At 39.2% G+C, this 12416-nt stretch overlaps 1 protein-coding gene across 1 annotated transcript in view; it reads left to right on the plus strand.

Moving 5' to 3' along the window:
• The first annotated feature begins 1014 nt into the window (after positions 1–1014).
• Positions 1015–12416, plus strand: part of dlc1 (DLC1 Rho GTPase activating protein) — an 83820-nt gene continuing 72418 nt past the window's right edge. Inside the window, exons 1-3 of the mRNA XM_086032269.1 lie at positions 1015–2825; positions 8594–8728; positions 9452–9562. Of these exons, the coding sequence (XP_085888395.1) occupies positions 1053–2825; positions 8594–8728; positions 9452–9562 (2019 nt within the window). The 5' untranslated portion in view covers positions 1015–1052. The remainder of the gene's footprint in view (positions 2826–8593; positions 8729–9451; positions 9563–12416) is intronic.

The following is a 12416-nucleotide window of genomic DNA, read 5'->3' on the forward strand; positions in this document are numbered from 1 at the left end:
CTGGCGGACAGCGCTAGGAGCAGAAGCCAATTTGTTGGTTATTACCAGATGTTTCACTGTTGATTTTACGGCTTCATAACTGTATCATAAAAGGGTGTCATCACTTACCACAAGAAGAAGAAAACGGAGAAGCACACTTGGTTCCTGCAGGTGACTCTTGGTTGCTTGGCTGATTGACATATTGGAGCAGTTTTTTTTTAACATTCATTATTCATAGGCTCTGCAGGTTCATGCTCAGTACGCAAATGACAGTTGGTATTCTACTGCGTGACTTCTAGGAAACATAAGGTACAATTATGAATGAAAAACTGAAGTGAAATGAGATGACTCTTTTTACTTGTATTAGAATAGTTCAAACATGACATTGTTTTGAAATTGGATGATTTAAAGATGTATTTTAATATAATGGGATTAATCAAAATATTTTAGTTTGTACCCATTTATTTGTATTTTCCCCCCCAAATTCTTAAGTCTGTTATTGTGCTGGTGGTAAGGGAGGGTATACTCATAATCACCGATCTGGTAATTTGTGCAAAATGTGCAATTTTTAAATTGTTGGTTTAAAAAAATATGGCTACTCTGGTCATGCAGTTTTGCCGTTTAATCATAATAGCGAAACACAACACGGTGCGTGTTTCGTTTTGTTCAAACAAAGAATTCACTGCAAATATACAGTATTGTGTTTTATCTATAATTGTTTCTGATCACTTGTTTTGTGGATTATTCTCTGTCCAATATCACAGTCGTCCAATGTAGTAAGCATGCTAATGGTATTTTGAAAATGTCGTTTTATACTATATGAACAACAGGCTCAGCTCCTTTTGGTTGGGGAAATTGTGAATACAAAGAAGGCTGTCTTCAAGAGTTAAAGAAAAGGGGATAAAAGGAAACAATTTAATAGCTGTTCATATTTTAAGTTTTAGTCACATGGCTGTCATATTGTCAATGCATAGCATTAGTAACACTTTTGTGTTGCTTTTCTCACTTCTCATCTAATTCTTTTTATATCCTCAGTCAAAATCATCCCTATGGAATAGCACTGGCCACCAATAATGCCAGTTGCTGTACGCAAGAGAAGTTGGGAGGATCATGTGACTCATCCCTCAGGATTACAGTATAGCTATGATGATCTGGACCTGATCTGTTGCCATGGTGTTGACAGCGAGCGGCTTTGGAGGGGCTCTGGGTCTTCCAAGCAGGGTCGATGGACGAGATGCGCCTCCATGCCGGAGGGCTGCCACCAACTGCTCACAGATGAACTGGATCAGAGCCCTGATGTGACCACCTCTGGAGTACATGATGAGATCCATTTGGAGCATATGAAGCTGACAGACAATGTTAAAGCTCCGCTTGAGAAGAAGTTCATTTGCAGCCTTCACAAATGTCTGGATGTGCAGCAGAGGGTTTCAGATCACCTGAACACTGCAGTCCGTTTTGACTGCATTTCACAGAGTGACAAAAGCGGTGCCGTGATTTTCTGTGCACCGGACAACCATTCTCAAGAAACTGTTGATGCTAAAGACGAAGTTGGCACAGAGAATGATGATGATGTCTTCGAAAATTCACATATCTCTCGTGTTGAGCAACAATGCATCTCTATTTCTTCAAACAATGGGCCTCCACTGTCGCAATCTGCTGCTGGACAGCCTGGCAAACGTCCAAATCATTCGCAAACAAAGGAGGGACATACAGATAGTTACAGCAAACCTCCTGAAATCTCAGAGGCCACACCGAAGTCGTGCTCTGCTGCTCAACACGAACCTCGGAATGACCGCCCAGATGTTGAGGAAGTGATTTCCATTCCTGGCCATGCTGGCACAAAGATAACCTTGGATGTCGGTGTGCTCAGATCACTCAATAAAATGGATAGTCTTCTTGTGATGTCATTGGCTAACAAAGCTGTGGAGCCAGTTGTGACCTCAACGGGGGAAGGAAAATGTGACAAAGGAGTAATTGAAACCTGGACCACAGATTCATCTGACAAACTGGATGGATTAAATAACCCAGACACTCTAAATGAAAAATCAGGGCATGAGCACCTTTCCAGAGACATTCAAGAAGGAAAGCAAGATCCTGCTGGAGCATGGGATCAGGCCCCTGGTTGGGAAATGTCCTTCCAGACACTGTCGGAGCAGTGTGATTCTGAAATTAGAGCAATCAAAATGTCTCAGGGGGAGGAAAATAGAGACGCAGACAGCAGCGAAAAATCTGAAGATGTCAGATTGGGACCAATCACATCACCTGATATTTGTGTCAAAGTTCAGAGTTGTAACAGTAACGTGCCATGTGAGCAAGAAGGATCGGGGGAGTCAGAGGAAGACTGCACACAGAAAATCATTAGTCAAGAAGCAGAGCCCATCTTGGCCATGACGACTGCAAGTCAGCCAAACAAAGACTTTGATGAAAGTTCTTTATCATTGGAGACTATCCCAGAGGTGAGCCAGGGTGAGGCAGGCGGCACCCGTGCACCTGCTCCAAAGAATCTCACCAAAACTATTTCCTGCCAGAAGGATGATGAATATACCGCGAGTGAAACCCCCCCCCAAAACCTGCTTCCACTCTCAGCAGAGGTCAACAATGTGCTCTCGCCGGAGGGACTCCATGGCAACGAAGCCTCTGGTCGCCTCGGTGAGTCACCTGGCCTTGAGGTGGTAGATGGTCCGAGTGAGGGCCTGACGCAAGGGGCCGGCTTGAGGACGGAGCGGATGGACAACGCCACGAAGGAGGGTATTCCCTGTGCCACTTCTCCTGTCAATCCAGTTTTTGATGGAATGCGTGAGGCTGGAGTTCAGAAGGAGGAGGGGGTGAAAGTGCGCATTAAAAAGGTAATGAAGAAGATATTGTAGCTGTAGAAGCAACTTTGTGAGACAGTTATTGGTTGTTAGTGGTTTACTGATTAATGCGGCACTCTTAGAAAGTTTTTTTTAATTATAAACTGACATACACAGCCTATGAATCATTTTTGTCCCGCATTTGGCAAACTTCTCGGAAAACAGTGACTTCACTCTCACATGCTTAAATATCTGAGTGTGTGCCTGTTTTTGTTTCGGGATGTTGATACGCAAAATGTTTGTCTTTCTCAACAACTCATCTCAAAACAAAGTCTTATAAGTATGTGGAGACTATGAACACATATCTGAATGCTCAACATCTTGCCAGGGTGAAAGGTTTAAGCTTCGTTCATAATTGTACATGGGGCTATTTACACTCTGTGGTCTGCCTGATGGGCACAGTAAATGGCAAAGATGGATTTAGGCTTGCTGTTTGCAAAGAAAAAGCTGAGAGACTACCCCAGTTTTTTTTATTTGCTGATTGTAATTGAAGTCATTAAAAAGCAGTTAAAAGTTGCCGTTATTGGAATGGAAGCACTAAAAAAAAGTAATTACAGACCATAATGCACATTTTGGCATCTTGTGTTGATCCACATCTTACATTCATATGATGATGTCACTGGCTGGTAAAAAATAACTTCTGAAAATCCCAATTTGTACTTAAAAATCCCAATTTGTACTTTTCCAAGTATTTGGTAGTTATGAAAATCTCTTCATTATTATCTATTACAAATTGTAGTTTTTCTCCTTAGTAGGATAAGCTTAGTTATAACCTACGCCCAAGAGGTTATCTTTTAATCCGAATGGGTTTGTCCCTTTGTTTATGTGTAATTTCCTGTCTAGAGTAGGTATTTCTCAAAGGATGCCCCACTGAGTTTTGGTGAGAGCCATCAGACTGAAAACGTAATGATTATTACTAAATTGAACAATTAAAAATAAATTACATCTATATCAACGTGTTGAATTAAACCTACTTTGTGCACCTGTGAAGTTGTAATGTCAAAGCAAATTTCAGTCGGATCTGAACCAAAATGCGTGTCTTAATTTTACAGGCAATCTCATGTCAAGGTGGTTCGCCTTGTAATTTGTTTACATACAGTAAGTGTCGGAGGAATTTCTTCTTAGTAAAAGTTAACTATGAATATCATAGTCTAGCAATTTGATGGTTTTGCAAGTTGCGAATGCTTAAGTTACTCATCCTGTCATTGTAAAGCTTATATTGTCTGAGTTATATAATATACATATATTTAAACTCCAAATTATTCATACAATGGCCAAGTTAGTGAATTTGTATCCATTAAATGTTCCCATTTAATCATTTAATTTAGCTTAAAATGAAGAAAGTGGTATAAGACTGTTAATATATATTAATTTCCAAATACATATGCTGTTTTTTTTTTTGTTTTTTTTTTTCATGGCGTTCCATACCTAAAAGTCTTCATATAGTACTCCTTTTCGATAAATGCAAACCCAATGTTTTTAATGTATTTTTGATTAAAAGATGTACATTATAGTATTATTGAAAAGACAGAATTTCCGCTGCATTTTGTAAATACAGACTCCAAATGTGACCACTGTAAGACTCTACAGTACGTGCAAGACAAAATCATGAAGACACTGCCTAACTGTTTGTCAACATGAGCTTGGTGGCCTGCCAAATTCAGGTTGTTTTTATGGCCATTGTTACTATAATTTGTTTCAATGTGTCACTGTGCTTTTATTATGTTTTCGGCGAAGTACTCATTATAGTCCACACTGGAAATGCTTTAATGTCATACTGGCAACCGCAGTTTTGTTTGCCTTGAGTCACAAACCTGGAATAGCTATGATGCTCAGTGAGTGACCCATGTGAACAGTGAGAGTAGCCTACTTGACATTATGGTTGTCTTTATTCTTAAAAGAATGTGTGCCCTATTATTTCAAAATTTTAGTGAATCCTCTTACATACCGGAAGGGATGACGTCGTTCCTTCAGCCGCCAGGAAGCAGAGATCACAGTCAGGTTTTGGTGTGGCATGCTGAATTAGTGATGCATCAATACCTTTGGCATCTTGCACCTTTTAAATATTGGTGATGAGTAGCAACATTCCTAACTTGTGGAACTCCTAAAGAGGTGTGTAACCATAAAAATGTAAGGCCATTCATAGGGAGAGAGAACTGTTTCACCATATGGTAATCTTAGCCTGAAGGTTTTTTACCAGAGATTAATTTCATAGAAACATATAGGCCGATATAATTGCTGTCAAAAAGAGGAAGTATTTGTGTACAATGTGAATCAAACAGATGAATCTTATGATAGATATAATGTACGATTCCGCACAAGATGTTCAATTCATGATGACGTCCCACGAGGCTCATGTTGTTGTGGATCGAATTAGTAAAATGAAACCCATCTGGTGTGCATAATGACTTTAGATTAACTTGATATTGGGCTTTGTTACTGTGTTTATTTGTTTTAGCAACAAGGCCTTATCCTGACCTCAGGGCCAATCTGGCTCAACAGTCGTCTATCTGGCAGCAGACGACTTGGCTATAAAAGAGCTTTTTCTCTCTCTATTTCTGTCCGTCTCAATTTCTGTTCTCGTTTCACAAGAAAGCTCAGATCTTTGTGTGAGTGCACCGCTGTAACTCTCATACTAAGCGCATGCATACTTTAGATTGGAGAAGAATTATTTAACTTTTGGTTTTGCTTTTGTTTTCTTCAAACAATGCACTTTGAAAAAAGGAACAGCAACTACCAGGTATAAGGGGTAAAAAAAAAAATTAAAAAAAGCTAAGAAGGGGGAGGGAAGTGTCCAGCAGTTTAGTGTGGGAACTGTCTCGTATAAAAAAAACAAGAAAAAAAAAAAAAAACAGGAAGTGGAGAGGAATGTAATGGGATGAGAGAAAAGGAGCACCCAAACCACGAGAACTTCCCATAAAATGACACAGACCTTGCTCTACACTTGTTTTTCACTCTGCTGTTTTGTGGTTGCTGTTGTTGCTGCCTCTAGCCAGATGCGTTTGTTCATTCAGCGAGCCTTCGTGAAGATGTCATTGTTTTACCATGACAGTGTTTCATTGTGATACTCTGCTAAAGAGGCAGAACATGGCAATGTGTGCCGCTACCAGCCTGGAATGTCAGTGAATGCACAAATGTGAACGATTTTGCCAAGAAACACATGACCCGCAGCGCTGTTATGTGTTCCACCCAATGGGAGCAGGTTTCAGTAGGCCACTCGGCCACTAACTCGGAAAGAAATCATAAGACGATACGGTCAAAATACAGCCTCAGATTTGGTTTGTATATTGTTGTTAGGGAACAATTGTTCAAATAGGACATTTTGTTGAGAACATTTTATCATTCCCAAATGTGCAGGTGTAAAAAATATGTTCACCAAAACTATACAACACACTAAAATTTTCTTTACACCACCAGGTGAAGCTGTACGTTTTAAAAATATGTGCTTCCCTCCCAAAAATGAGAGACATGGGTTTAATGTCGTCATGTGACTTCCCACACACGTGACCGGGTGGGGTCACATGACTAGCGGAAACTCAAAAAATGTATACAAGCTCATACGGCGGTGTGATACGATATGTTTGGAATCCAAATAAATGACTCGGAGTGAGAGCGCCAAGAGCCTTAATGAGCGTGATCAAACGCCCGCCAAACACTTCAAACAAAGAGGCTGGCTTGAGCAGAAACAGAAAATAACCGTAAGATTATTCCCATTTTTCCATTAAACCTTTGCTACAGTCTTCCATATGAACACATCTCAAAAACCACCCAAAACCTTTTTTGCGATATTTGAGAGTTTTTTTCTAAATTTCTGTTTCCATTAAAAGTTTTGTATTGCGACATTTGCACTTTGCGCATTTCTGAGGGCAATGCTAACCCTGCTGCGATCTCTCCGAATAATAGTCTATGTACCAAAGTTCCTTGGCACCAAGATGGCAGCAAAGCAAATATGTGTATTTCAGGCAGGGCTTTGTCCTGAGCACAGCAACAGTGAATATGTGCATTTTCAGCAAATAACGGGGGATAGGTCCCGCCCCCAAAGCCCCGCCCCTAAAAAAAGAGTTGAATCCACGAGAAGCGAATTGTGAAACTGGGGAAGACAGGAAAGATTCATTGGCTACTTCTTGTGGTGCATTGATCTACAGCGCAGGTGTCAAACTCCTTGATGGCCACTATGCTGCATGTTTAGAAGTTTCTGTCTTCCAACACAACTGATTCAAATTATCAGGATCATTATCAGAGCTTGCTGATGAGCTGACACTTCTTCTGATCTACAGTCACACACAGAAAATGCCATTAATCACAAATCCGCCCACGTGAATGCTGCCTTCCATCCACAGCTATCATTAAGTGAACTCCAACCACATTTAAACATGTTTATGATTTGTACTTCTTCTCCGACAAAATTGAATGTGATTTCCTGTTAATCACTCCTAAGATGGAGACTGGGCTCACATTCACACGTTGCCATGCCTCTGTACCTTTGCAGCAATATCCAAACCAAGTGCCTCATTTTCCCATCAGCTCACCCTCATACCGTGTTTATACGTGTTCTACTTACGGTAATATTTGTTTGATGCGATTGAGCCAGTTAGAGACAGCATGTCTGACTTGTGTCTAACAAGGGCTTTTATCGTATTAAAGATTAGAGAAGTACAGAGTTGTAAAGTAGAGCTTGCCTTACTAGAGGAACACCACCTGGGGTCACTGTGTGGCTTTTGATCACTGTTGAATTGTCACACTGAACAGTGCAGGTTTATTAGGTACAACACAGCTGCTGTTGTCGTCTCTTGGCCCACCATGCGAGTTCGCTATTATGCAAACAATTATTTGGGCTTAATGTAGGTAATCACAAGGCCAAACAATATAGTAATACGTTACATTACATTTAGCTTCAGCTGTTGATCACAGAGTAATCATCCAATGAAATGTTTATGATATAAAGAGATGACTTTCTTTGGTAAGCATGCTGTCCAAACAAGGTTCTACATCCATACAAATATAACTAAATGGGGGAACAATGTACTGTGCATTGTTGCCTTTCACCGCCTGATTTCCTTTTATTTATTTGTATCAAATGTGTCTCAGTCAGTATTTCAATTCTCAACATGACTCAAAAATAAAATCTGAACTTTAATCAACTTTAACACATTTTCCGCAGTTTTTCAAAGTTATTCAAAATAACAATTTAATTCAAAGGGGAAATCAACCCAAACACATTTTTTACAAGAACATGTTCCCAGCAGGCCCACTAGTTGAGACAAGCAATATTGCGTTTATGGAATATGAGTTATGTAGCAAAATCCACCCATTTTTAGCCATCTCCAGGGGCGGCCATTTTGTCACTTCTGTCGACTGAAAATGACATCACAACTGCTTAGGACTCAGGTAACGACCAATCACGGTTCAGCTTCAGTTGTGATGTCATTTTCAGTCGACAGAAGTGACAAAATGGCCTCCCCAGAGATGGCTAACAACGGGTGGATTAACTCTTATTCCACAAACGCAATATTTATTAGAATGCCTTGTTCAAACTAGTGGACTTGCATAGAACATATTCTTGAAAAAAATATCTTTGGGTAGACCTTCATTTTAAGTAAGATTTATTAGCTGAACCAACTTTTTTTTCTTTTTTTTTTTTTTACACTTTTATGGTATACACAGTACTATATAAGAAGACCATGAAATATATTGTTAATGTCTGCATCAATGAAAGTTGGGTTTTCTGATACTTATTGCGCTTTGAAAAAATGTTCTTTCAGCGAGACCATGCTCGTCTGGACTCGATGGTACTGCTAATGATGAAGCTGGACCAGTTGGACCAGGAAATTGAAAATGCCTTGAGCGCCAACCCTTCCATCGGCAGCACCCCCACCCTGCCTCGGCGTCGACAACTGGTACAAAGCTGCATGTTACCTTGCTTGATTTCACTGTCATGTGTTCCAGCTGCAATTCGAGGCTTAAATATTTTTGCTCCGCACAATTGCTCCATAAACACTTCAGCCCCTTATCTGCTCTATAATGGTACACAAAAGAATAACTTTTTAAATGTTCAGCATGTGCATGTTACAGTGGCTTCAACTTTTTATAATCCAGTACAATTTGTTCAAAACAGTTTAGTTGTGCTGTATTGTACTTGTAAGTGCAATTCATTTGCATGTAATCTTTAAAAACTGTTTTATTTTACACAGTTATGCACATTTTATTTGTGCAATTGAAGTTTTTGAAGAATTGAATCATCATTTAAGTAGCCTATGTTTTTATATTACTATATTTAAGTGTGGTTTAAACACTAAAGATGTGTATAATCTTGCACTAGTTTACAATATTATTAAACATACTTTTTAGGTATAGGAATAAAACATCTGCCTCAGTGTTGATGAACACTTAGGCCTACTTATGCTACTGCTTTTTAAAATTGTAATGATAATGGTACTTGGGAGAGCTGAGTACCTTTTTAGGTGTACTTGGTGTAAAAAACAAAACAAAACACTGCCTTAATGATTAATACTGTATGGTGCATACAGTGTTCGTAATCTGCTGATGACTATAACATGTAAACAATAATATTTGAATAAATGCAAGGGAAAACACAGACATTGTGTATTTTATTGATGCAGGACTTTGATTTGGGATCTGTACCAGTAGCATCATACGTGCAGTATTCTCATGGCCCTGTTACCGAGGCTAAAGGTACCCCAGCAGCCCAAGGAGCAAAACCAAAGAGTGGGGTAAGTTAGACATTCTAATCCTTCTTTGGCTTGAAGGATAAAACACAAACCCCATTATGTAAAACATTTGACGTTTGTGCCAACAGAAATCATTGTTGTCTGTAATTAACATTTTGAAAGAAATATTGATTTCACATTGCAAAATGTTTTTATTAATTCATGTTTCTTCACTTATCTTGCCCGGCACACCACTTTGAATGGTGTTTAGGCGAACCAGGTTCATTGTGTAATGGTTTTGACTAAAAAGAGCAAACAGACACTTGTGTTCATACGCTTACTTGGGGTGGACCTTCCAATTGTCAGAATCTGCCAACACTTAAAGCTTAGTCAAGCAGACGTTAAAACTCTATAATTAGCTGCTTCCAGAGAGCTAGACCCATTCGCCCCAACAAAAGGGGTCAAGGGGTGTCCGAGACTTGAGACACCAGGAAAGGGGAGTCACGAGGGATGCGCTTCGTGTGAGACGCCCCTCCTCAAACTCTTTTGCTTGCTCACTCAATGACATCGTTTGCCTTTTTTTTAATCTGCAAAACAAAGTGAACTCAAAGTAAATCATTTAGAACATGTTTGAAAGGAAAATATATACAATAATTTCTGTTGCTGTTCTTGTGTGCTATAATAGGTTATCCCGTGAACATTTCCTAGATGTTTCTTGGGGAAAAGAATTCCTTTCTCAAATTCCGACATTATCTGTTGTGATTCCATACTCGCATAGCACGTCACAAGTTTTCGAAAGGTGGAGGCTAATTTTAGGTGAGCCATGGAATGCAACATGACCTATGTTCTATGTATGTGGGCAATGCTTTTCACAATCTCTTTTCTTAAAGTGGGAGTCAACCCAAACATTTTTTTTTCAAGAATATGTTCTATGCAAGCCCACTAGTTGAAACAAGGCATTCTGATTAATATTGCATTTGTGGCATAAGAGTTAATCCACCCGTTTTTGGCCATCTCTGGGGTCGACCGTTTTGTCACTTCTGTAGACTGAAAATGACATCACAGTGGCTCAGGGCTCAGGTAACGACCAATCACGGCTCACCTGTTTTATGAAGTTGAACTATGATTGGTCGTTATCTGAGCCCTGTGGGTGTGTGATGTCATTTTCAGTCGACAGAAGTGACAAAATGGCTGCCCCATGAGATGGTTAAAAAGGGTGGATTTTGGTGCTTAACTCATATTCCACAAACGCAATATTAATCAGAATGCCTTGTTTCAACTAGTGGGCCTGCTGGGAACATATTCTTGAAAAAAATGTGTTTGGGTTGATTTCCCCTTTAAAGTAATCCCAAGGTAACTCGCTATAAGCTTGGGTAAACATTGCTTTCCCCATAAGGTGCTATATTTTTTATTTATTCTTATTTTTTTACAGTAGAGACCCTATGGAGTAATTGACAGAGGCAAAAGAAACAAGATGATGAATGTATGAAGAGGATTGTTGCTTGTTAATAGTTGCATGCAGCAGTTGGATTCTTTCACACCAGTGCCGTTGTGACACCCACTTAATCTTTTTAGACAGACAATACAAATTCTTAACATGATAAACCGTACAAAGTAGAGATGTGATGAAGAATCAAGATCACCGACAGCGTTAACTATACCAGATTGGAAAGTAGGAAAGTCTTTTACATCATTTTGATATTGAAAAAAATACATAAAAATGCAAGGGTGTCTCTGGTAAGCAAAACAATGCATAATATGAAGATAATGTAAAAATCAATATTAAGATCCGATTTCGCAAACAGTCGACAACATCAGTATCAGCAATGCAACATACATCACAGATTTGTATTATATATTTTCTAATACTTAACTGATGAACTACTTTTTATTCTGATGAATCAATGCTGTTCTTGTTCCTATTTGATCAACTTATCGAGTGGCTGGATGCATCAAAGTAATAAAAGCACAGACTAAAAATCAACGTTAAGTATAAAATGGTAAAACATCTCTGTAGCTAAAAATAATCACAAAATGAACCATATTCTTTTCATCACTGTCATTATGCCACTGTCAAAATCATGACATGCAAGAATGTGTTCCTGTACTTTTACAGTTAAAACCCATACTCTATAGGTACATACTATTCAGGTGAACCTTTAGGCTCTTGCGGTCCTTTTACAAAACAACCTTTATTTTGGGAACAGTATTGGGAAAAACAGCCCTTGAACTTCTGTTCATGTTGGCACCTGAGAGAATTTCCCAAAGTCTTATGCCAGTATTTGTAGAATCTACTGGGGAAAAATATGTATGTGTGTGGTGATTTAGGGTTTTGGTCAGTGGAGTCTTGGTGAATTTGCATTAGCATTCCTTCCATCTCGTGCGGGCATAATTCGTGTTTGTGCTATTACTGTCCCCGTCACACCCACTGGCACAGCCTCTAACACTTGGGTGTGATTGTACCTAGTACATACCTGCACCATGTCTAACTTCTATGTAACTATGATAAGTGTAGAGTTGGTGGTATGTGGCTTTGGATGTTTTGGATAAGTGAATAATCACTCAGCAAGCTCTATATCACTTACTGTATTTACTGCTGTGGGTTGAAGGGAACATATTATCAGCCCCCTGCCAGTATGCCTATTGTTAGCCTTAAGAAGGTGGTGGTTATTCTTGTATCGAATTTGTGGCTAATCTCGAGCGGATGTTGTATCACAGCAGGTGTTTTACTCAGTGTGCATTTGCTATTCTCTGACCTGAGTGTTGTTGTTGGCAAGTTTCTTTTATTTACTTAGTGCAGCAGGTGCCTCATATTATTGTTTGGCTTGCATTATTGTCTTGCAACAGGTGTTTTTTTTTTTTTTTTTCATCAACAAAAGATGTTAGTTTTCCAACCATAAGCATTTTTGGTTACGTT

Source organism: Filicampus tigris, chromosome 6, assembly GCF_054856515.1.
Source record: "Filicampus tigris isolate MCC_2025a chromosome 6, RoL_Ftig_1.0, whole genome shotgun sequence".
NCBI classification, from domain to species: Eukaryota; Metazoa; Chordata; class Actinopteri; order Syngnathiformes; family Syngnathidae; genus Filicampus; species Filicampus tigris.